The 27420-nt window shown below is 38.4% G+C and overlaps 1 protein-coding gene across 1 annotated transcript in view; it reads right to left on the minus strand.

Moving 5' to 3' along the window:
- Nucleotides 1-1240: 1240 nt before the first annotated feature.
- fscn2b (fascin actin-bundling protein 2b, retinal) overlaps nucleotides 1241-27420 on the minus strand; it is a 71878-nt gene continuing 45698 nt past the window's right edge. The window contains exons 4-10 of the mRNA XM_055177194.2: nucleotides 24074-24140; nucleotides 23297-23420; nucleotides 18112-20349; nucleotides 7117-7273; nucleotides 2943-3064; nucleotides 2092-2259; nucleotides 1241-2012 (exon numbers count right to left, since the gene is read on the minus strand). Of these exons, the coding sequence (XP_055033169.1) occupies nucleotides 1807-2012; nucleotides 2092-2259; nucleotides 2943-3064; nucleotides 7117-7273; nucleotides 18112-18931 (1473 nt within the window). The 5' untranslated portion in view covers nucleotides 18932-20349; nucleotides 23297-23420; nucleotides 24074-24140 and the 3' untranslated portion in view covers nucleotides 1241-1806. The remainder of the gene's footprint in view (nucleotides 2013-2091; nucleotides 2260-2942; nucleotides 3065-7116; nucleotides 7274-18111; nucleotides 20350-23296; nucleotides 23421-24073; nucleotides 24141-27420) is intronic.

Raw genomic sequence — 27420 nt, forward strand, 5'->3', positions numbered from 1 at the left:
TTATTGAAATATTTTCTCAGGGGGTATACTTCAAGTAAAGTATTGAGGTAAGTGGGCTTTGGCTGACAAAAAAAGTTTAAAACTTCTGATTTTAGGTATAGGCCAACATTGTTTAGTAAGGCCCATATACACATATGTGAGGTTTCCCGGACAGGGATTAGACTGATTCTAGAATAAAATAAATATAAGAGATGTACAAACTGAAAACAACTTGCACTGACATATTATCTTAAAATACATCAGTGCCCTTTGTTTTGCCTCAAAATGCACACAAGTAACTTTTTAGTAAGGCATGTCTGTTAAAACTAGTTATATTTCATAATTAAAATAAGGCCTAGTCCTGGCTTAAGATAATCCTTGTCCAGGAAACCACCCCATAATGTATATTTTCACTGGGGTTTCAAACCCGCAACCTTTGCTAATGCTACATCAGTGGTTCTCAAACTGGGGTCCGGGGCCCCGAGATGGTGCCAGGGGGGCCCCAATTTTATGACATTTTATAAAATACATACATTTATCATAAATTCTGTGTAATTAAACCTTAAAAAAAACAAGCTTACTAACCAACATCACTACTTTGTATAACTTAATATGTTTTGTTTAATTAAAATGTTACATTTTAGAACAGTTTTTTGTCATAAATTTTCTTTGGGGGGCCGCGAAGGAATGCACCATACACAAGGGGGGCCGGAAAAAGTTTGAGAACCACTGCGCTACATAATACTATTTTGTATTAGACTGTTGTTGTGTGGCTGTTCTGAATTTTGTTTGGAATTGCAATTCAGTAAATTGCACCCTGTCTGTTAATTTAACAACTTGATGGCTGAATTTTCCAAATCACAATTCTCTCTCTCTCTCTCTCTCTCTCTCTCTCTCTCTCTCTCTCCCTCTCTCTTATATTAATACCTGTCTCTCATATTAATACAGTGGTTACTATGCAAAGCTCATGATGCCAAAACCAGCTGACAATAGCCATTCAAAATGGAAATTTGAAGATCTTCTATCTGAATGAAGCTACTAGCAGACACTTTAAATTAGTCAAAGACGACACTTAAACCTTAACAAACAACGCTGTGATCTCTCTGCTGGTAGCAATAAGTACCCTGCTCCCACCTGTGGAGTACACATGGCAACAGCACACACTGCTGGGACACAATTCTGAAGCCAATTAAATTTAAAACAGAATCAATGAATTTAATTTAAAACCAGGATACAGTAAATGAGATTAATTCCCACAAAATTCAGAGACGAGAGTTTATTTGTAATCATTGTTAAATCTTTCCAGATGGATAAAAGAAGAAATAAAAGGAAATAAAATGGATTAATACTGATTCCTCTCATTAGGACAGACTGAAGTAATTACTGTGTAGCCTGCTTTTGCCCTGTTGTTTTATTTCTGTGTAAGTTTATTTCTAGAACGCCTAAAGAACACTTATATATACTATGTCATTATAACAAACACAGCAGTCTGTCACCCCAGAGTACAAAATAAGCTTTCCTGGAACTGACATACATTGACAAAAGGTAACAAATAATAAAAGACAAAAAGACAACGGGTTATAAATAACATAAACAAAGAAAAACAATACATTTAAATTTCCATGTGTAATACATTAATGGTTCAATTCACATTCTCCACAAACATATAAGCATGTAACATGTACATACTGAAACTACATCAAAACGCTGACTGATGAAAAAGACAGAGATGTCCAAACTGTAAAACTTCATTATACCAAAGGGTTGCCCCACAACTGTACATCCAAAATGTGACACAGTAACAGTTCCTTAAATGTCCACATGGTGTCAGTATTCCCAGAGAGAAGAGCTGTCTGCCATCTCCCCATCCCCTTTCAAGTTGCCACCTTGGTCTCCGCGGAGGTATTTGCCATTTTTTGCCCTTATAGCTATTCGTCCGTGCTCTAGGAATTCAAAGCAGAAATCTTCTGGTGTGTCTCCATCAGAGCACACCAAACCACTGTTGGACACATACCAGAACTTTCCACCAACACCTGTAAGAGAACAATGCTGGTTTTTAAGCAATATATAAACTATTAACTATTGTATCTGATGCATGCACTTTGCGCTCACCTTTAATGTGATATGCACCGTCATTGAAGTCCAGTGTAAATATGTCATAAACCGAACGATTGGCGTCCAGTATATTTGAGTTCTTGTGGTTGCACACATAGCCGTTCTCTCCTCTAAGAATCAGAATGGGCCTATTGATCAGTTTAAGAACCAGTTGCTCATCTTCACCTGAAGCAAAAACAATATAATGCAAATGAAGAGACGCGTGAGACTTCCAATGCCCAAAAGTACACGTATGAACGATTAATTTTAAAACCATTTGCATGAATTCCTCCCATTGCTGCTATAATAGCTTCCACGTTACTGGGAAGGTTTTTCCACTAGATGTTTGAACATGTCTGCTGGGATTTGAGAGCATCGGTGAGGTCAGGCATTGATGATGGGTGATGGCAGAATGCATTCGGCATTCCAATTCATCCCAGAAGAGTTCAGGTTTGGGCTTTATGCAGGTCATTCAAGGTGATTTCCACACAGGAATCACTCAATATTTTCTTTATGGGGTTGTGGCGCTTTGTACACGGAGGTATTTTTTTAATGCATGGAAAGAAAAGACTCCACCTCACAAGCTTGAAAGCACACAACTCTCAAGAATGTTATTGTATGTTTTAGCATTAAGATTTGTCTTCACTGGAATAACAGGAATAGTCAAAGCTGTTTTTAGAAACGGGTGTCCACATACTTTGAGAAATGCATTGCGTGTTTCTCCAACTCGGCTTCAATAAACATTGAATTTTATTTCTTCCTTTTTTGTTTCATTCAGAGCATTCACGGCTACATACAGCACTGTATTATTGTACATTTTATAAACACCGTTATATCTGATTTATGGGTACAGTCGGGTTTGTACTCACCCACAGAGTCGCTGACTGCAGCAAGCTGGCCGTTTTTCTTGGTGCAAATATATTTTCCATTGCTGGCTCGCAGTGCCACCCGTCGACCGAGCCACACTATGTCAAACATTGTGTTGGCACCACTACACACAGATGGGGTAGAGAGATTGTGTGAATAAAACATTGACATAGACCCACCCATACAGATATAGGTTAAGCGAATGTTTCTGTGTTAAGCTGCTTTGGATGTTCATACAAGCATGCAAAGTGTTTACACTTTTAGGACAATCAACCTATAAATGACTTACTAAAAGTTATCTCTGTTTATTTAGCTGGGATACAAGAAGGTTGCATTTACCTAATTTATCACTCGTAGACACATATTAGGATTGTTTATGTTTCATTTAAAGGTCACCTAAAATTGCAATTTTTCTAATAAAGGTCATTCCTAATATGGTGTCCCCAGAATGTGCCTTTGAAGTTTCAGGATCAAATATCGAATAGATCATTTACTTTATCATGCTGAAAAGGCCTATTTTTGGGTGTGCAGGAAAAAGTGTTGTTTTTGTGTGTCTCTTTGGGTACTTTCACACCTGCCTTACTTCTACCCAGCCTCACAAGGTTTCGTCATGTCTCACAAGGTATAGTCACGTACATTTTTGATTCTTTTTTCATATTATCACGAAGTTCCGTGTTTTTTCGTGATCTTATAACGAATTCATGTTTTCGTGTGATTATCACGTATTGGTTACTCAACTGCTTTCAAACCATTGTCGCTTCGGTTTAGGGTTAGATTTAGCTTGCATTAGGATGTCACTTTATGTTTTGGTTTATACAATTTTTTCTGATTTATGTTTCCGGCGTTAGGGTTAGAGTTGGGTTTGGGTAGGGGTGTAATTTTATGTAAATCTAACCTTAAAGGACAAGTTCGGTATTTTACACTTAAGCCCTGTTTTCAGATTGTTTATGATGAAATAGAACGGTTTTGACTGAAATTTCGACATATGATGCTGCCCCGAGAATTTTTGGGTGTTTGTTGTTTCACCTCCCACCTCTACAATGGCTGTAGAGGTGCACTGGAACATTCCTTCCTAAAATGCATTAAACTTTCATTTACAAAGACGTGAAACTCACCGAGGGGTCAGGGGTGTTCACTGATATGCTCACACAAAAATCACTGCAAAATACGCATTCCAACAGGTTTTATTGTAGTTTTTGCCAACTCCATTGACTTGTATTAGATGTGCTGTAAGGTACGGTATTACTCCGTGCCGGGAACGCTGTTTGTATTCTTGCAATTGGCGAAGGTGGATTATCGCCACCAACTGGGCTGGAGTGTCTTTTATTCAAGCTCTCAATGGAAGGATATACGGGTGTGTGGCGTTTGGAAAAATAGGTCCACAAGTTTACAACGAATGCTAAAACACCTGTTGAAAAGCATCTTTTGCAGCGATTTTTGTGTGAGCATTTCAGTGAACACCCCTGACCACTCTGTGAGTTTCGTGTAAAATACTGAACTTGTCTTTTAAACCGAAGCAACAATGGTAAGGAAATAGGACAAAACAGTTGAGTAACCAATACGTGATAATCACACAAAAACAGGAATTCGTTACACGATCATAAAAAAAAACGCGGAAATTCGTGATAATATAACAAAAAAAGAATCACAAATTTACGTGACTATATAACAAAATTTCGTAAGACTTGGCTGCTTATTGAGTTCGGTTGGATTGTACCAGAGTTGTATAGCTCACTTGGTGCGGTTCGTTTGGGCAAGTGAGAATGCAGCAATCGAACTCGGGTGTGCACCAAAAGCGGACCAAAAAGCGGGCCGAGACCTCCTTGAAGAGGAGCGGTTTGTTTGTTGTGAGAACACGATCCGAGATCTACAAGACCAAACTGCAAAAGTACTGCACATTTTTGGACTAAACCAGCTGCTTAGTCAGCTGCGCTGTGCATTATGGGATGAGGAAGTGTTTGCTGACGTTTTCTATTACCAATATTAGCACAATGACAGATCGCGGACATACCTGGAGTTGCGAGGAGGTGCGAAGCCTCAGAAATTTGTTGGCTTCGCAATTTGCAGTGCATTAAAATGTTGTTTTCAAGCCACATCCGTGCTTTATTCTGTAAATTAACAGTTTGTCTAGAGTGCTGTATACAAACTATGTAGTATATAACAACCACGAACATAATTACACATGCAGTCATCTCTCCATGGTGTCTGCTGTAATTTCCTCTTTATTGTTTACTTCAGAGGTTCTGTTGGAATTTCCTACACGTTGATTCTGAAAAATCGAGGATCAGTTTAGGAAGGCATGTGGCCAATAAGTGATGTGGATGTTATCACATGACTGCATTTTGGTTCGTCTCAACTGGTGCGGACCAGAGCAATCAGTGTGGTGTGAAAACTTAAAGATACCAAAATTGCTAAAAAGCTACAATGTATTTTTTTTTCTTTGGTCCGGACCAAACGAATTGAACTGCAGATGTGAAAGCACCCTTTAAATGCAAATAAGCTGCTTATTTCCACCCTGTTCACTTTTATCTATACCAAAACATGCACTGTTTTTAACTCTTTTCCCGCCAATGACAAGTCATCATCTCGTCATACAAGAGAAAATGTTCTCCTGACAAAGACAAGTTTTTACAACAATCCATATTTCCGCTGTTATGCAGTAGGTGGCGCTCTTACCTAACTTATAAAACACCACAGCATATACCGGTGATTCTCACGAAAACTTGGTTTTAAAAATGTCAAGCATGAAAATGTAAAAATTGCTTAAATTTACTTTTTTTCTCCTCAGACATTGAAAAACAAAGTCTGGAGTAAATGGGAACATTAATTTAAAAACTTTTACTTATCATTTAACACTTTTTGTAACATAATTTAAAAAATTAGTCCTAAAAAATCTCATTACCGCAACAGTCAGAAAACATCAACACTGACATATTTTCAAAATGACATGACAAACCTGAAAGAACATAATTTGGAGATTGTGCACATGCATTTAAAATCAAAGTATTATGCTTCTATTAATTAAATTAACATTTAATAAGCATCTGTTGCGGTAATGATAATCAAAATGTTGTGTAAGCATTCTGACAAGACAATATTTCAAATTAACTGTAAAAATATGATCTTAGTTACCTGGTAGCCATCTTGAAGTAACTGGTCCATGTGCTTGGTCACTCAAAATCAAACTTTATTAAAATTCTGTATGTGTGCTTAAACTGTTCTCAAAAAGTGTTGCGGAGGATGAGAACATCAGGCATGGACACATCATTTTCCTAATTTTTCTTCATTATTATTATACATGAATATTCAGTAAATACTTTTTCTGTCATCTAAAGTAGTCTAGCAAAACATCCATTTATTTTTTTTCTTAATATTTTTGTGTCAATATGATTAAATTACAACATAACGCATGTTCAAACACAGCCGGACACATTGCGGTAATGAGAATTTCAGCAGAAAATGAGATAAAATTTACAATTATAAATTCTTATGTTGAAATCACACATTGTGCAAGGTAGAACACAGTATTGTGTTAATTCTGATGCTTTTTAATGTTACTATATTACACATTTTAAAGCTAAAATCATTAGTGCCGTGGTGTTTCAATGGTTTCGTGAGAATCACCCATACGGATCCATAAGCAGTAAATACTTTGTGTTTGTTTTGTTTTGTTCTGAATCTGATCTTTAACAAAAGATCTTTGCAAAAATGCAATTATCTTTTTGAAGAAACCTACCCATATTAAAAAGAGAACAAATTAAGATATAATGAAGCATTTTTTGTTCATAAGCAGAGGGTCTGTTCTTTCATTTTATATATTGTATGTTTAAATATTTAAAGAAGAACATTTTCTGGAAGGCATTAAACTTTTGTGAAAATCATAAAAAATGCTGTCTGGTAACTCAACTTTAATCCATGAAGATTGAATCATTGATTCGTGAAGGTTTAAAATAGAAATTATGACGTAACTGGGGTTTTTGAACAGTAGTGGGCGGGGCCTGTGCAATATGTCATCAGCTTGCTCAGAAAACAACAGCAGCTCATTCATTTTTTAAAAGGAGCGGACAGATTTTATCATTATATGGTGTTTGTGCACAATTATGTTCAAACAACATATTAAAAAAACATTATATTAGGTGACCTTTAAAGTGTTTTTAGAGAAGAAGAGATTCTTACACTTCTGTGGCTGTTGACTGAATGCCTCCATGAGCGACCAGCGTCCAGTAATTTCCTTCGTTCGTTCTGAACGTGCACTTTTTCGAATCCTTGTCGATTTCCATTTGAAACGTCTCCATGTCGGTCTCATCGTCCTGATTGGCCAAGACGCTCACTCCTGCAGCATGCAGACAAACGCACATGACATAACATTGCAAGTCTTTGTTTTTGATTAAAAAATACATTACGTATGCATATACAAACAATAATGAAAACAATCATTCTCGTTACTGCGCTCGTACTACTGTGCACACTAACGCAATCCCACTGATTTTGATCATTAGAACAACGTGCATTTCGAAAACCACTTCAAATGGATCTGCTTAAACAAAACAGCATGTGTTTGTCCTGAACTTTTCCCCAGTTTGCAATCCTGGCTGGAGACAATGCAACATGATTAATTTCCCTGCCACACACAACAGGCACAAACCTGACTCTGAGCCCTGCTTTAGCGTTTTACAGAAGACCGTGTTTATTTAAGACTCACTATCTTTAGTTAATGGAACCCAAACATGTCACTTTAGTCTGTTTACAAACATCCTTTATTTCAATTCAACCCTCAGTTCGACCATTGTTGTTTTAAAATGAGGCGTACTCAATATTCGCGATGACAGATTTATTCTGCACGGGATTATTTGTAACATTAACAACAATTACATAAGAAGACAACTAGCTGCGGTCTAAACATTTATATATCCAAGTCATTAATCTTGATTAAGCATTGCTTGTATAACATATGTAGACTCTTATAGACCGTGACAACCAGAAATTTTGTGTATTTTGGCCTATGTAGGTAAAGTATATTCATGCATTCATAGTAAAAACAAATCGTGTATTACAATTCAGTGCAGTAGGGCAAAGATACTTTTTTTAGGGCACCAGTAAAACCCTGCCACAGAAGTCCCGACCTTGGCTGGACAGAGGCCTTGTTGCACCCAACTGCGTTTCCATGCCAATTAGTCCAGGGATTGTGTCATGGCCGTTTATTGGATTAAAATGCAATGCATGGCCACATTTAAAACACGTCTTGAAAACAGGTGATAAAAACTATAGTATAATACACAAGAGTTCACATGTCAGCCGTAAAGGTATGGTCAAATTCATGCTGTCTTTGTTCTCTGTTCATTCCTTTTTATTTTTTCATTAAGTTTTGTTTATGTTGAATGTTACCGGTTAAAAACATCACATTTACATCTTATATTTATGCATTTGGCAGACGCTTTTGTCCAAATTGAATTACAGTGCATTACAGGGTATTCATTTTATCAATAAGATCAAACCCATGACCTTTTAGCTTAAAGGTACAGGAGATTAAAGCTCTGCACACCCTAGTTCCTATGTATGCTGGTCACTTTGTAGGCTACATATATGTGTGCAGTTTATTTAAAGGTACAATGTGTAAAAATTTTTATCAGGATCTAGCTGTTTTTATCTATATACACCGAGGGTCCCCTAACATTGAAGTCACCGTCATGTTTCTACAGTAGCCCTAAACAGACAAACTGTTATAAGAGCGCGTTTTGTCACTACGTTGTCTCAAAAGATGAGATGTTTGACTGTAGCTTCACTTTGCTTTTTTGAAAAGGACAGGTGACCTTTAGACTGAGTCGTTGGTTGCAATTCACAGTCTCACGACTAGATGCTGCTAAAACTCCCTGATTGCATCTTTAAAGTCGCCATGAAACAGAATTATTGATTGTCTTATTTTCCCCGTCATGACGTATATATCTGAGTGTAAGGCTTCTGAAATGAACAAAAGGTAGGGTGGGATTTGAATTCGTCCGTCGAGAATGTTGCAAATTGCTAATCGCTGCAATCTTTTCCCGGACCCCACCCAGGTGCCATAGCTCCTGACCGGAAGTAAAGAGAGATCGTTTTGAGAAGGGGAGGAGATTAAAGGAATAGTCTACTCATTTTCAATATTAAAATATGTTATTACCTTAAATAAGAATTGTTGATACATCCCTCTATCATCTGTGTGCATGCACGTAAGTGCTGGAGCGTGCTGCGACGCTTCGATAGCATTTAGCTTAGCCCCATTCATTCAATGGTACCATTTAGAGATAAAGTTAGAAGTGACCAAACACATCAACGTTTTTCCTATTTAAGACGAGTAGTTATACGAGCAAGTTTGGTGGTACAAAATAAAACGTAGCGCTTTTCTAAGCGGATTTAAAAGAGGAACTATATTTTATGGCGTAATAGCACTTATGGGAGTACTTTGACTCGGCGCAGTAACACCCTCCCTCTCCCATTATGAGAGGGAGAAGGGGAGCGGACTTTTCAGGCGAGTCGAAGTACTCCCAAAAGTGCTATTACGTCATAAAATATAGTTCCTCTTTTAAATCCGCTTAGAAAAGCGCTATGTTTTATTTTGTACCACCAAACTTGCTCGTATAACTACTCGTCTTAAATAGGAAAAACGTTGATGTGTTTGGTCACTTCTAACTTTATCTCTAAATGGTACCATTGAATGAATGGGGCTAAGCTAAATGCTATCGAAGCGTCGCAGCGCGCTCCAGCGCTTACGTGCACGCACACAGATGATAGAGGGATGTATCAACAATTCTTAGTTAAGGTAATAACATATTTTAATATTGAAAATGAGTAGACTATTCCTTTTAGGTTTTGATTAAAGAGTAACTAAACCTCTGGTCAGAGCCTGACTCCATCCACTGGCAATATTTGAAAAATGCAAGAAAGTGGGCAGACCCCAACGGAGATAGAGGGGACGAACTGAGCTCGTACCAAGGATGTGGTGAGATGGTAAAAAGGTGAGCTTGAACTTGCTTACGTCACGTTGTACCGCTTATCTCACGTAGTACCGCAACATCCAATAGGAAAATTCAACTGCGATAGCCACCGTTCAACCTAAAGAGGGCAGCACTCAGACGTTTTTACACCATATATTGTAGCATTGAATCCCTTTATACCCAAATGTCAAAAAAGTTACTCAAATCAATGAACAGCACTAATAAAGCCCCATTCTTACAGATCATTAACTAAAAAAGTTGGTTTAGCTAGGGGGCGTGCACACCAAAGCTGTTACGCCTGCGGCCAGCGCATGTTTTTAATTGATTCCAATTGAAACTCTGCGCTTTTCAAATAAGCCGGCGCTCTGCGTTTTTTCCGCGCTCGGGGTCGAGAGTTGAAAGAGATTTAACTTTGGGTGAAAAGCTCCGCCAGTTCTCACATGTCAGTTCTCACATGGCCGTCCAATCACATTTCAATTAAACTTGTTTTTAACTTTTTTTTCAGTTTTTAATTTTATTGTATTGTAACTTTAAATGTACAAAATAACAGAAACACAATAGATTTCAAGAATATACTAAAAAGCATGAGCATTTTTTCACAGGTAGTCTATAAACAAAAAAATAAACACTAAATATATAAGACCACATACATTTTCTTGTGTTCCTGTAGCTCAGTTGGTACAGTGTCAGGAAAAATTGTAAAAAAAAAATGGTATCAAGCTCAAGTACTGGGGAAGTAGCCTTTAAAAAGGTCCTAATACTGTAGGTACATATATGTATACGTTTGGTACCAATATGTACCTTTGAGGTACTAATATGAACTCTTTTGCAAGAATATCGGTCCAGTGACAGCTAGGGAATTTTAAAAAAATTCTGTCAGTGTAGAGTATTGAACTAGCATCCTAAAAGTTATGGGTTTAATCCCATGGGAACACACATACTAATAAAAAATGTATAAATTGAATGCACTGTAAATCGCTTTGGATAAAAGCATCTGCCAAATGCATAAATAGAAATGGTAAATAGAAACCTAAACGTCTAAAACTAAATGAATGAATGAAAATCTTAAACAAAAGTGCTGGTATCGTGCATCGGACAGATTGTAGTGGCTAAGACTTAAAGTGGATATGTCTCTGAAAATATCCCTTGATCGTTATCTTAATCCTCTAACAGGCGTGATCCTGCAGTCTTATTCCCTTCGACTTTGTCATCCTTCCTGCTCCTCCCGTCCCAGGCTGTGACCTCTCCTAATTCTCTGCATGTAAAAAGACACAAAGCTTCGTTGTAGGGCCCAATAAGCAGCTTTTTTGAGCGCCTTATGTACAATCACTGCTGCCCAGAGAGGGGTAGAGTAAAATCAGTGGGGAGGCTGCAGTAATACCTCTGTTTCTACGGGCCGCCGTGGGGTGTCTGAGACACACTGGGGAAAAAATAACAAGACTATCAGCAGAATCTGCAGGCATTGATCACTCCAGCATAGATTGCATTTTTTTGCTGTGATTTAGTGCTGCATACTAATATTTTTCTTTAGTTTCTTTTGTTTGTTTGTTTTTTAACTAATCATTATGATCTTTAAATAGATTTCTGTGTTTGTAATAAGGTTGCAAAATTCTGGGAATTTTCAAAGATGGAAACTTTACATGGAAATTAATGGGAATATATGGGAATTAATGAGAATTGATGGGAGTAAATGGGAATTTGAAAAAAATGCAGAGTTGCCTATAACAGGGAACTTAACTCTTTCCCCGCCAGCCTTTTAAAAAAAAGTTGCCAGCCAGCGCCAGCATTTTTCATGATTTTCACAAAAGTTTAATGCCTTCCAGAAAATTTTCTTCTTTAAATATCTAAACATACAATATATCAAATGAAAGAACAGTCCCGCTGCTTTAAAAAAAAAACCTTTCATCATACCTTCGTTAGTTCTCTTCTTATCACCTCTCAAATATGGGTAGGTTTATTCAAAAACACCAAATTTTGAGCAAAAAGCTGAGATAATTTAATTTTGTGGATAGTAGCGGTATTGCTGAAAGCCGGAAATACTCGTCATTGTCAGGGAAGCGTTTTCTCTTAAAGGTGCTCTAAGCAAATTCACGCGTTTTAGACCATAAAACATTTTTTGTTACATACAGCTAACATCTCCTCACTATCTGCTTGCTGCCTGTCCGCTGATCAAACTGTAAAAAAACGCGATCTCTGTAGACAGCCTAGGCTCCACAAACTGCAATACAAACAAAGTGGCCAAACCTACTACCAGAAACGATAACAAAGTGTTCCAGCCAATAAACGACAAGAATGATTTGGGGGTGGGGGTTAGGCACGTTCATGAAAGCACGGAAGGGAGGGGGAGGAGTTAGCTACGCTCCGCTTGTATGAAAACAGTTCAAACATCAACAAAAAGTAACGTCACACGGATTCGCTTAGAGCGCCTTTAATTGAATTAAATGTAGTTTAAAAAAATCTTGCAGCATAATTTTGTTTAAAACAAAAAGATTTAATGCACTTTCAGTTGAATTTCTACCCTGTACAGTTCTCACATGCACACAGCACACTGCTACTGAAGGGCGATTGAGGCCACACACCCTGCACGTACTTGCATTCTTCCATAACATGCACAGATAATTTCTTGATAGTTTCTTCTACATTCTGCTAGCCAGTTTTCTGTTATCATACAAAATTACTGTACCACCCAAAAGTTTGAATACATTGATATTTTTTATGTTTTTGAAATAAGTATCTTATCAAGCATGCTTTTTTTGATTAATTAAATTGAGGCTTGATGAATGCAAGTATCAGGATTCTTCAAGATTTGTATTACCTTGCATGCATGTCTGCGTTTAACCAAACTAAATGTTTATTTATGTTTGTATATGATATAGTTTATATTAATTTCCCCAACTTTTCAAATAATTACCTTAAATTCCTCTTAAATGTCCAATTTGGAATATTTCCAAAATTACCCAGATTAAATTCCCATTGAAAGTTTCTCGAAATTTCCCCAAAACGTTCCGCCTCTCTGGAACCCTAGTTTGTAAATTGGACTCTACAATCTGATTCCTAATGTCTTTAAGTAATTGACACATGATCTGATATTAAAGGGATAGTTCACCCAAAAATGAAAAAAAAAATGTCATTAATGACTCACCCTCATGCTGTCCCAATTCTGTAAGACCTACGTTCATCTTCGAAACACAGTTTAAGATGTTTACAATTTCTGACCCTTAAGGTATACTGTCCATGTCTAGAATGGTAATAAAAACATCATCAAAGTAGTCCATGTGACATCAGTGAGTCAGTTAGAATTTGTTGAAGCATTGAAGATACATTTTGGTCCAAAAATTATGACTTCGTTCAGCACAGTCTTCTTTTCGGGGTCTGTATATCGTACATAGTTTTTCAATGCTGGTTTAAACCTGTACAAGAAGATATTTTTTGAAAAATGATAGTAAGCACACAGTTGATGGGACCAACTGACTACCGTAGTATTTATTTTCCTACTATGGAAGGCAATAGGTACAGTACAGTACCATCAATTTTGTACTTACCATCATTTATGAACATATCGTCTTGATATGTTTCTTAAAGAAACACATACAGGTTTAAAAAAAAGCATCAGGGTAAGTAAATGATGAAAGAATTTTCATTTTTGTGTGAACTATCTCTTTAAGACAATAATGAGAAAACATAGTATATGCGCACCCCTACCCTTACTACCAAATCTCAATTGTTTCTCTTAAATAGTAATAAAATCATCACAGACTTGAACTACAGTGTTTTTGAAGAGATCTCGGGAATGTCTCAAGCTGTGCTCAGAACAAAAGTCAGACTAGAGTCTGAAATCAAAAGCAGACATTTCAAAGCAAAATTATTTGAGCTATGCAACATACTTAGCTTTGTACTGTATAAAAAAAGTCTAATTTGTTTCTATTTTTACTCCTCGTGGCGAATTTTAGGAGAAATATAGGAGACTCAAACAGAGAATGCAAAAATCTCCCGAGCTAAGAAAGAGCAAACCTCTAAGGCTCCAAAAACAAAGTCAGCTTTCTAATCAAGACAAAATCAGAGGATAAAAAAGAAACAGCCTCAGATGTTTTTTTTCCAGATCAAGCATCACTCTGCTGCAGTGGTTTTCATTTCTGTGGCCCGTTACACTTTATTTTCCAATTTCACGTCTGACTCTGCTTTGGTTTTGCACCAAAGATAGAAGAAGAGAGGCCAGCTGGGCCAGGACACTCTATCTCCTCTTCTGATCATTCCTCATCCACGGCATTGTGATTACTGAGCCCAATCCTGAACTCCAGAGAGTGACCTCACTCCCATCACAGGACGCTCCCTCTCAATTTACCAACCCATTTCTGTCTAATGTAACAGTATCCAGAGACATAGAGACAGATAAAACTGGGGCATGTAGATCACTGCATGCGGACCTGGTCAAATACCTGCGGGAGTACACAAAACAACCCAAAAGGCGAAGTTTGGTTTAACCTAAACGAGTTCATGGGTCAAGATATGTTTAGGTTTAGATGAAAACTGGTCAAATCGATTCTTCTCTGAAAGGTCATCATCATATAGTATTATTCAGCCCAAAACTAAAGCGGTACTATATAAATGTACAACGACAGTTACTTGGAGATTAATTTTTAATGGTAAAGTGATATCTCAATCCACTATCGCTTGTGGATCACTGTTGCCTTTCTTTTTTTTCTTGCCTTCCTTATTTTTTTCCTCTCATCTCCTTGTTACTCTCCTCCTGATCGCAATTCTCCATGGAAGATTGTGGAGGTGATGAAGAACATGGTAACAGATATCTGACCGTATGCCATCTTTACGACTTAACTGCAACCGTGCACACAATCTGTTGCAAGAAATCGTTACTCAACAGGCACCAAACTCTGACCCAAACCAAAATAGTTAGTGAAAATACTCATTACTGATAAACAGATCATCTGTGTTGCGCCCTTGGGTGAGGGCTTACTGAAGCTCAGACTTACAGAGCTGATTGGCAGACCTGTCTGAAGTCATCTCTTGTTCCCTTCATCATGAAGAGACTCCGAAAGAAATGAACTGCTTCATCCATTAGCAGAATTACTTTACCTAATTGCTTTTTGCACAAAATGAATGTGCAGTAGATGGAAAGAAACGCAGCTCGCTCATTAAGAACAACTGTTCCATCTGGTCTGTGTCATTTTGACTTGTCTTTTTTTACCCATAATGAAATGCCTAGGTTTTGGTAATATGTTGATCTATTACAGTCCTAATGTAATACTTTGGGATTCAGTGCAGTTACATTGTCACTTGAGATCTAAATTGTTCTTATTAAAATTGTGAATAAAAATAATGGGTAAGATGTTTAAAATTACAATGCATTTGGTAGATGCTTTTAACGGGACAGTAATAGGGTTTTAAGTGTTTTATTAATCAAAATCAATGTCTTTATTCATAAATATGTCCTTGTTGGTGTCAAATGACCTCTTCCAGTGATCTGACTTTTCTTTGTAAGCTTAGAATGTCTTCTATTTACTTACATTGAACGGGTAAGTCCAAAGAGGCTTCCATGTCGTTCCGCCATATTGATAAACTATAATAGCAGAGAGGGACAAAAAGCACCAGCCTAGCAACGCATTTCCACAATGCGTTTTCATTCAGAACACGCGAACTAGCTGACACGGACAAGGAGATCAGTGATTACATAACAGCTACCTAGTTGCAACACGCATTTGGAAAAGCGAGGCGCTAGAGAGCCCTATTCGTTAAAATGCAAAATACAATTTCACCACTAGATGGGGGTAAATCCTACTTATTGTCCCTTTAAACAAAGCTACTTACATTAAAGCTATACATTTTTTGTGCTCACTGGGATTTGACCCACAACCTTTTTGCACACGAAGTTACAGGAACACCTGGCAAAATACATTTAAATAGTAAGCAAAATGTGTAAAGTAAAAACATTTGAGTTCATATTCATTCATTTCACTGCCATTTTATAAATTCTATGTATCAGATTTTGAGAGGTTTATGCTTAAAAATGCCAATGATAAGAAAAAGACACTAAATATAAGACATTTAAAGACTTTTTTAAGATGTCAAATAAATCTTTGGTGTCCCCAGAGCACATATGTGAAGATTTAACTCGAAATACCATATATATAATTTATTATAGCATGTTAAAATTGACACTTTGTAGGTGTGTGCAAAAATGTGCCGTTTTGGGTGTGTCCTTTAAAATGCAAATGAGCTGATGAAATTCAAACACTGATCACAATGATGGTGGTTTGTTGCTATTTAAACTCAATTGTGCTTTTCTCTGCAATAAATGGCAGTGACGTGGTTGGATAGTGCAGATTAAAGTGTGGTATTATTATAATAAGAGCTCCTTATGACATCATAAATGGGGCCAAATTCCAACGACCTATTTTTTCATGTACTTGTAGAGAACGTTTTGGTAAACCAAAGTTACTGGGTTGATCTTTTTCACATTTTCTAGGTTGATTGAAGCACCCAATCATAGCACTTAAACATGGAAAAAGTCAGATTTTCATGCCATGGCCCCTTTAAACGGGTATAATTGGCACAGTTTTGGTTATCATACAATCTTTTATTTTTAAAAGATGTTTGAATAATTTTTGATTAGTGGCCTTTCAATTTAGGTCACATATTTTTTATATAATAGCTGCCTTGTAACTAAATCATATTCTTTATGCTCTCAATAGGCTCGAGGCTACTACTTTTGCTTTGAATGATCTAACTTTCTGCTGTTAAATGTCTTTATCCCATGGGTAAGCTAAACACACCATACAACATGATGTCCTCCCTGAGGATTTGCAGCAAACCTCTATGATTTATGAACTTTTAACAGTGACAACGACAAAAAGCGGTACCGTCCACCTGTCCACACCCATAATGCTTTATGTCTCAGTCCATTGTGTACTGTATCTGATCATTCTTGTGCTCTTTTCTGGTTTACTTTCACATGCACTTTCCATTGTCTATTTTTCTCCTTATTGGGTTTTGACCCATCAGCCTAAAACCCAACTGCTCCCTGATTTTGTGGCTTTCTGATTTTGCATCCAGCTCCCAAGATAAAGAAAAGCAGCGGAAGGCTTGTGTTTCTGAAAGCAGACTCCTCCATCATTGAAATGCCCCACTCAATTATTTATCACACCTTGCCACCAGTGTGTGCGAGTCTTTGCATGTGTGTGTGCGTGTACATGTGCATATATCAGTGTTTGATGTTTTTTCTAAATAAGGCCAAAAGGAGAAAATTGTATTGGTCTGTGAAAATGTGAGATATGTTACTGAGCCAGCTTCCCTATTGTGGATATTCAAAGCCGTTCAGTTTTCCCAGTAATTTATGTATTGCAGGTGGCTTTAAATGCTTACCAAGAGTTCTGTTCTGGAGATAATGGATAACGTTACAGCATGCAAGATTTACATTTCAGAACTTAGCTGCCCAGTCAAGACAGGAAACTACAATTATGCAGTATGTTTGTTAGCCAGAGGATAAGATTCGGCTATGTGTGGCGGATTAATATTGGCTTACTCAGCTGAAGAGACAGCTGCCGTATATTATTTCTGTGAGGTCATGCTCATAGGCGTGACTCAGTGGTCACCTGCTCTCCACACTGGTTTCCATACATCTGACTATGTGTGCATAGTTTGCCATGCAGCTGCAATTTTGCATGCAAGTTATTTTCGTGCCATGCTTACATACAAAACACAAATGGGGGGTGAGATTGATAGGGGTTCAGTGAAGATTATGGCCAGACTACAATAATCTAATTTATTATACGGTAAGTCTATGAAGCAATTGAGATATATTTATACTTTTCACCTTATCTTTACATTGAAGGGAAGCCATGGTGGAGCACAGATGCATGCGTATTTTTATTCATTCTACGTGCCTGCACGCCATACTCTAGATTTCTAGATTTGGTTATCCAACAGGTATTAGGGATACTTAATAGGTGGAATGAGGTCTCTCATACATCTGTTACATAAGACACCACAGGAGTGCAGAAAGAGAAAGGGATAACCCCTTGATTTGTTTAATGTGTTTATACAATATCTAAAAGATTTTGCAGTATACTATACTGCTGTATCTGATTCTAGAACAGAATTATAATGCTAGCTCCAGTGGTGTCTCTGTAACCAGGGGCCTGCATGTCTTTACAAGGCAATGTCAAAAACTTCAAAAATGTCAACTTACCCTGTCGAATAGAGACGAATCTGTTGTTGGCAGACTGAAACACTACTTGTGGATGGCTCTCCTCAAGATCAAACAGTTCATCTTTGCCAGGCTTGGAGCAGCGTCCGGAACGCAGGGTTCCAGTGGGACCCATGGGTGTCAAGTATTTCCCCTCATAGTCCTTGAAGGCCAACTTGCCTGACTTGAGTTCCAAGGTGTAACCTGTTCCACGGCCGCTTTCGTTGGACAGTTTCCCATCATTGCTCAAGAAACGGCTGTCACTGGTCTTAAGACAGTATTTGCCATTCATGTACACAAGAGTAAGAAGAGCATCCACACCCCATGGGATGTTGCTGTCCACAGCGATCTCTCCCTCAGGGGCCGCCAGATGGGCATAGCGTTTGCGGGCCACGCTGAGCAGATTGGCCTGGGGGTGAAGGGCCAGGTGGACGGCCCATAGTTCTGCTTCGCCGATGGTCTGAGCAAAGCAGGATAGGTAGTCATCTGAACCTCCAAAGAAACGCAGATATGGCTCGGACTGCAAGGCCCAACGTCCATCCGACTGAGCCACGATTAGAAAGCGGCAGTCGTTCTCTTTCGTCTCAGCCTCGCAGCTCACTTTTCCATCTTTGTCGGAGGCCAGGTAGCGACCTAGGTGACTACGCAGGAAAACCACCTGGCCGTCCCGCTCATCCTGCTCCAGGGTCCATATCTGCTTCTTCTTGAGACTTGAAGCTGAAGCATTTACTTTAAAGCCGAAGGCTTCGGCCGTTAAATAGCGATTCTCGTGGTTTATAAGCCCGAATTGCAGCTTGAGGGCTTTACTGCCATTGGGGGGCATCCTGGCTTAAAAACCCAGACCGAAGTCCCAAGAAGAAACCGAATCTATCAAAAGCCTGCAGACTTACAACGTTAGACCTCTAATGTGTCCTGATTTATTTGCTTCGTGTTAGGGACAGCCAGTAAGAAGATAAAGTTCTCTTCACTACAGTATAGACTCCTTGTCTGCTATCCGTAACTTTTTAGATATAGGCCTAAAGTTTTCTTTAGACTCCTAAGTAACTCAGGTCCTTTGGTTTTGTTGTCCTCTCTGTAAACGACGTCCTGCTCCCCGGGGAGCTTGCAAATGCTCTGGAGATTTTTTCCTCTGTTTCCTAATCAGCTCAGATTATAATCAGGAGGACTCAACGCCTCAATCCAGAGGGCCGTTGACGTCACCCTGATCCCAATGGTTCCACTTCCTCTGTGCCTCTTTCACCCCCTTCCTTTTTCTCATTCCCTTTGCTTCTCAATTTACCTTCGTTTCTCTGTCTCTCGTCCTCTCCAGTGGCCGCCGTTGGGATTATGGGACTTCTGATCTCTTAAAGAGATGTTGCTTCCAGACCAAGCTGCTTCACGATGCCTCGCCTCGGCCCTCCTGTTTGACGTTTGATTAATTCGTCTCCTCCTTGTCCGCTGCTAAGTCATTTCACTTCAGTCACATCTTGTGTCCTTTAGAACGGATGTCTGGCTTTATTTGTGTCTTTCAAATAGACACATCATTTAAATGGCTTTCCTTTGAGATCTCAAGGAGCAGTGGCATGTCAGTGCCAAAAAAAATGCCCAATAAGACTCCAGGTTGGGATATGCAAACACCTCTATCTTCTTATCTTTCTTGTTATGTCTTCTCTCGTCTCTCTATAGTCTTATACTGTAGTCTCTTTCTAGAGGCCCAGTAATCCACCCGCTCTATAGTCTGCCAGCTTTTGTCCTCCACCCAGTCTCTAACTCTTAGCTGATGCCGTTTTGACACAAAGCTGGGTAACCAGAGCCCTCCCCCAGCACCAGTCGTAGTGGCCTGAGAGGGGATCAGCTTTCTAGTGCACACTCAGTATACAGTTACATGACTTCTCTGATTGCAAGCTCTGTGGGTCATCTTTATTACGGCAATGTGTGCATAAGTGTGTGAGTGTATTTGAAGGTTATGTATACAAACAGATGCATGCCTGACTTTTTATTTACAATTTACAGTGACTGATGTTGCGTGCTTAGCATTTCAATGGCTATATTGTTTGAATAAATGCATATCGACAATTTATTTCAAATCCTAGAGATGTCTGTCTCCTATATGGCCCCTAATCTGCCTTTCAATTAACCAACTCTTTTATTAGACCAATCTAATCCATAGGAGCCCCCAAACCCCTCCTTCTCTCCTTGGGTGCGTCTTGGACGCAAAACCTTCCATCTGTTAGGGACTGACCGCATGCGAGACGGGTAAGCCTGCAACACACACACACACACGCGCGCGCACACACACACACACACACACACAGACTCGTCCTAAGCACAGGAACAATAAGACGTTCATTAACCATTATTGGCTTTGGCAAATCTATTCTTTGTTTACTTTTGATCGAGATCCTCTAAGCAGAGATGTTAACCTTAGACATGCCCTCTGACCTGTATAATTTTATTTACACTTTTATGTGCTTGGCAGGCAGATGCTTTCATAAAAAGCAACTTAGAAGAAAACGCATACATTAAATTTGATTGCTGCTGCTCAAAGCTTCAGACGAAACTGTAAAACGTAGCCATGCAGAACACAGTAGTCATGCTGTCAGTTAAGTGCTGGCATAACACCTTCCAGAAAACAAAATACAAAACACATAAACTAAAAATGATGTCCTATTAGGTTCAGAATAATAGTCAAATTAACACAGGGGTGATCGAAGTGGTTCACATAACATGCCCCATAATAGCTCCAAGAAATATGTTTTATGTAAAGCGGCTTTGAAACAATTGCAAAAGTGCTAATTAAAAAACATCAAATTAAAATAAGTTTTTGTAGATTATTCATAATTAAACCTATTTAGTGCCAGCATTAAAGGTGCCAAAGAATACATTGAAATAATAAGTTAAATTGTTCTCTGATATCTACTGTACATAGACGGTTTGTGGCTTTATTAAGTGCAAAAATTATACAGAGATTGTTTTACATGTCAATTTACAAACATAGGATTTGCCTTAAAGGATTAGTCCATTTTCTTTTAAAAAATCCAGATAATTTACTCACCACCATGTCATCCAAATGTTGATGTCTTTCTTTGTTCAGTTGAGAAGAAATTATGTTTTTTGAGGAAAACATTCCAGGATTTTTCTCATTTCAATGGACTTTAATTGACCCCAACACGTAATAGTATTAATGCAATTTAAAACGTTTCAACGGAGTTTCAAAGGACTCTAAACACTCTAAAAAGTGCATTTTTTTCTCGTCAAAAATGACAATCGTTTCGCTAGATAAGACCCTTATGCCTCGTTTGAGATCGTTTAGAGTCCTTTGAAACTGCAATTTTAAACTGCATTAAAACTGTTAAGTGTTGGGGTCCATTAAAGTCCATTCAAATTAGAAAAATCCTGGAATGTTTTCCTTTAAAAAACATAATTTCTTCTCGACTGAACAAAGAAAGACATCAACATTTTGGATGACATGGTGGTGAGTAAATTATCTGGATTTTTTTTAAAGAAAATTGACATATCCTTTAAAAATGAAATGGTATATTATTACCTTATTTGAAAGGGTCATGAATAATAATGTTGAGCTCTGCACTGATTGGCTGTTTCACAGAGCAGCTCCTTTCAGTAGCTTTGTGTGTGTAAACAAACCTTATGTTTGAGCCTGTATAAGACGAATATATGAAATTTTAGGAATAATCAATTGTTTGGAGATTGTTTATGGACATATCTCAGTGTAAAGTTTGTGGGTTTATATATATATATATATATATATATATATATATATATATATATATATATATATATATATATATATATATATATATATATATATATATTTATTTATTTATTTATTTATTTATTTATTTATTTATTTATTTATTTATTTATTTATTTATATATAGCATCAACTAGCATATGGCACTAACTCAGCAGTCAAAACTTTAGCATTATTTAACATTGTACTTAATTTAATGTGAAATTTCATGTTGGGGTGTATGTCTTATGTTGAGATTGTCCTGTTTTCCAGCGGCATGCACGAGATTTACATAAGAAGGAGGAAACAATCGTGTTTAAGGCTCAAGATATGTTATAACCATGTACTCTTATTATTCATTTATGCCTAGATAAATACAGTTTTACATTCTATGGCACCTTTAATTAAGATACCCGTAGAAAGCATTAAAGCATTACAGTAGTAGTGCAAAGGCCATGGATTTGATTCCCAGGGAGCACATATACAGACAAAATGTATAGCTTAAATGCACTTTAAATTGCTTTAGATAAAAGCATTAGCTAAATGCATAACTGTAAATGTAAAAATCAGATCTCCTTTCATTTAGGTTCTCTTAAATGAGTTGAGAGCTTGTCAATAGCAGATAATCCATTCACAGCTTGACTGACAGTTTGGAGCTTTGCTCTTTCAAAGTGAAAAGCTATTGTAACCTGGGAGACAGGTTCATTCTTCTGACTGCACGTACAGTGGACATAAGTCACAAAACACATATTTGTCTATACAGCTACATCAAGAATAAAAAAAGGTCTTCATATATAAGAATTTGTTTAGAACAGAAAGTGCAATAAAATTGAATGTTGAGTATTATGCCAACCCCTGAGCAACTTTCTGAATTAAAGGAATATATGTGTGCCAGCAGAGGGCGGCAAAGTGACATAAATTGACCAGAAAAAAACACAAAATGTTGTAAGGAAAGTGAAGTGTGGTAAAATTTGATACAGTAATCTGTAAATATATAGCACACAATATTGATTATCACCATTCAACCTATGAACATATACTTTAAAGACCCAACTTGAAACATTAAAACCACATTAGATACAATGTTACAGACTATGGGAACACAAAAACGGTGGTCTAATTTGAATTGCGGGAAATACAGGTTAGTTATACTACAAAAGAGAACTATCGTAATATAAACAGAAGAAAATAACACATTGAGATCAAATATACATGCAAGTCTGCTTATTAATAACCTGATTTCTTATGTTTGTCTATTTCCAGTCTCCAGTCCTTATTATCATTTACTGCTTAAAACAGCTACCCAAACCTCAACATTATTACCACTTTTTTATTTGTATTGGTATTCAGCACACAAGTTCATTCTCATGGTCCATTACCTAAGTCAGGCATAGCTCTATGCACTGAGCGTGTCCATGCATGAGTGTGCTTACGTGTGTGTAGTGTGTGCAGTGGTACCTCTTGATAGGCAAGCAGATGTTTTTGGGAGGCCAGCGCTGCCAGGTTGACTCTGAAATGGTTCTTTAGAGACCATTACCCAGCTCTTCTGATGGCAGTCAAATAGCTATCATTACTACCCAGCCTGGGGAGGGAACACGATTGTCAGAGAGAAAGTTCGAGAGAGAGCGAGGGAGAGAGAGAATGGAGAGGGTGGAGGGAGAAAAGAAAAAGCTTGAGTTTAAAAATGAACATTTCGGATTTAACAGCCCCCCCCCCAGCTTTTTCTACCCTATTAACTGCAATGCTGCTATTCCACTGCTCTGTTGGGAACAACCCTGCCACTCTTAATACCACTACTAACATATGTAACAGTCTCTTTTTCTCCTTTCCCTCCTTCTTTATCTATCTCTCACTCTTCATCATCCCTGCCATTCTTATCCTGTCTTCCACTCTCATCTTAATCCGTAATCTTCTCTGTCCCTCCTTTCTTAGTGTATCTCGCTTTCTTCTCCTCCTGCCCTTTCCACACCCAATGCTCAGTCTTCTTAATTCTGTATCAACCTTGTTATATCCTGCCATTCGCATAATAATATTGTGTTTTTGTGATGATGTGGTGGTGTTCATTAGTTTGCATGAACATCCATTTGGCTCTCCTTTCAAATGCTCTGTGATGCATATGTATATTCAGTCAGTATACCATCCAGATGATATTTGCTTTTATTCAATTTTTTCCCTTACCTTGTATATTTCTAGTATTTAAATGAAATTTGGTAGGAATGGTAGCACTTAACTGACCATCTATCCAGGGTATTTCCTGCCTGTGGCCCAAGATGCTGAGATAGGGTCCAGCCCTCCTGTGAACCTGCAGACGATAAGTGGGTTTCGAGAATGAAAGAATGAACGAATGGATGAATGAATGAATGGTAGCAGTGCTGTTTTGGAAAATGACAGCTTAATCTGGTGCTTTTTCCAAATAGACCTACTGTTGTTTTTACAGTGGTGGTGCACTTGCCATCGTATATGGCGAATGGCTGTATCTATTTAGGTCCTCTATAATGCAAATAAAATTAGTCCCAGATCTAATTTTGCATTTACATTTAAACATATATTTAACTGAGAGGTCAGCATGTGATTTTGGACCAATATTGTGTTTTTATGCACATGTAAATTTCAATTTTATTTATATAGCACTTATTTTGACAACGTTGCATTGTTTTATATAGAATAGAATAGAATATTGGAAATGTTATTGTATATTGCTGTGGATAAAAGCTAAATGACCGTATGTTAATGCAATGTCATTTGCTTTCTTTCTAACGTTACCCAAGCAATCCAAACAAAGACATCACCTGAGCCTTAAAGTACAGCTGTGGTAGCCATGCGGCTGTGGGTGACCTCTGCGTCCACCATGGGAGCAGCTAAACTGTACGTCTGTTGCATAATTCATCGAGGGTAAACGGGAAGGCGCACCTTCCTTCAAACGTAGTTCTTCATCTGACCTCTAGGTGTCACTATCGCTTTACGCGTTGACTCGCAAGGACCACCAGAGTCCCTTCATAAGAAAATAAGAGATTAATGCTCGGTTTGTCAGACGTGGTGCCTCTGTGACTGTTTGCATGATGGGATTATACTCTCTTGACTATTTTTAATCTTTGTTTTATAGCCCCCCCTGCCCAAACGGGACTTTCCGGTTAAAGAAAGGTGCGAAACGGGATTCCAAATGGTTGCAACATGTACCTAAATCATTAAAGCAATTAAAAGTCCTCAGTGTGGGCTACTAAATGAATCGGTCTTCTTTTAGATCCGCCGGTCATTTTCCCACGACTTTGCTGAATTTATGGGGAAAACGCTAGGGAGGTATGGCGCTAAATATTTCCATCAACAATTTGGCCTGTTATTATTACAACCTAGGAATAGAGCCATGCTTCCCCCTCAATCGTGGGGTATTTTTAGACCGTACATCCGTCTATTCAATCAGTTTATTAAGAACATTTCATTTTGTGCGTGGGTTAATTCACACATCCGTAACAACAGGACTTTTTTTAGCTCAAGACTCGAGCTCATGTAAATTTCATCCAAATGTAATCAAGCTAATGGTTTATGGCCTAATAGATGCTGATTATAAAAGAGAGGATGGATGTTTTATATACAATTTGCACCTAAACTTCGGGACATTTATTTTGCTGACAAGAAAATGCCTCTCCCAAAAAGGGACGTGGATGAGGAATGTGAGCCAAAGTAAAAACGCGTGGTAGGAATGAGTTAACAACGGGATGAATAAAGAACTGTATGAAACTGCCAGCCAATCCGCGTTGAGATTAACACTTCGCACCCGCGTGATTGGACAGAGCGGATGCGATGCATGTTCGTTGATAAGTACAACATTCTCGACCCACGTGGGCCGTGTGACCGTTGCGGAGCTGTCATTGGCTAGGATAGGTTCGCGAAACCCCTCCTCTTCGCTGTGATTGGTCGAACGTTCCAGCTTCGCGCTTCTCTCCCTCTCTCGTGCTCTGTCTACGGAAATACCCTTGCGCGAGCTGGGAGTCAGCGCGAGCGCCTTCGGCTCGTCGCTTCGCATCTATCAGAGAGCGCGTGAAACTAACACGGTTCTGACATTTGGTGCCGCACCTCTTAACAACCTTAATATGATTTCCTTTAAAAACATGATTATTAGATATGATATTTAACTCTGTATCCTTTCCGCCTTTGCCTGTCTGGAAAGCCCATACGTGTAGCCCGGAGTGTTTTATTTTAACCCGCAATCCTTTCGTTCTTGGCCAGTTGCTGGTTATATTTTCTATATAACCAACAAATTAAGTCGGACACCATTGAATGCATCACTGTGCGTGCACATCAACGTTAGACAGTCGTTTAGATTTAACTACATATTGAAAACACTCATCCCACGTCATCCATCTGCTCCATCCATCCAACCATTTGCTGGACAGCTCTGCTTATTCAATGCTTTGTACACCGGAGAAACCCTATTGGTTGTTGCTTGGGGTCAATAACCCGGGCCGGGTATCCAGACTCGGTCAGTCCTAATAAATGATGCTGTTCTGTCCGTCATGCCTGTCAGTTGTAAGGCCTATCCCAGGTCTCATACTATGACAGTATTATAGTGCTGGTGGGATGCATGGCCCAAGGTCTACAATGTACAGTATATTTGCTGTGATGGTTGCCGTGGTGATCATGTTCATTTTTTTCCAGTGTCCACTGGCCAGCAGGGTTTACATCATGTCCAACCAGTGGCGATGGTCCTTGCAGAAGATTTTAAAGCCATGACTTCCTGCCATGTGGGTAAGATTTTATATATATATATATATATATATATATATATATATATATATATATATATATATATATATATATATATATATATACTGTGACTTACTATATAATATTGATGAGAAAACACTCATATTTACATAAACATCTATTCAGAGGTACACATGATAGTCTGCCTCATTATGAAACACACACACAACACACACAGTCTCTGCCCATGCATTATCCATATCTTGGCTTAGACACTCACATACAGTATACACACATATGCGCACACTCCCAGATGCTGCCCTGCTGTGATGCCTGAAGCTAAGCAAGCCCGCAAGATTAATAACGACCCCTGCCTCCCGAAAGGCAGGGCAAAAAATACACTGTTTGCTGAGGGTCGAGGAGAGAAAGAGAGAGAGAAAAGAGAGAGACTCTTTTTGTTGGCAGGTTAGTGCCATTCACTACCTCTAACACTCACAGATCCCCACACCCCCTACCTCCCCGGGGGCCGTCGACATGGATTAATGTGTTTAGTACAATTATTTCATTTATTACTGTCTGGGGCTTTTTTCAGATAAGAACATTTTTCAGGTTGCTAACCATTATTACCTCTAGGACTTGCCGAGCGCAGGGGCTCGCGGTCAGAAGCTCGGCTCTTTTGTTAATGCTTCTCGCCAGCATCTGTTTCACAGCTTCGTTAAAAGATTGAGAGGACGAGAGCTCCATCTTTCTTTCTCATCTTTTTCTAAGACGTCTAGGCGTTCGCTTTTACAGTACGTTGAGCTGAACGAAATCCCATTGTTGTACGTACTGCACAATTATTAGAGCGTTTCTCTGACAAACTCTTTCTGCTCTTTATGCTT

This window comes from Misgurnus anguillicaudatus, chromosome 4 (assembly GCF_027580225.2).
Source record: "Misgurnus anguillicaudatus chromosome 4, ASM2758022v2, whole genome shotgun sequence".
In the NCBI taxonomy this organism is placed as follows: Eukaryota; Metazoa; Chordata; class Actinopteri; order Cypriniformes; family Cobitidae; genus Misgurnus; species Misgurnus anguillicaudatus.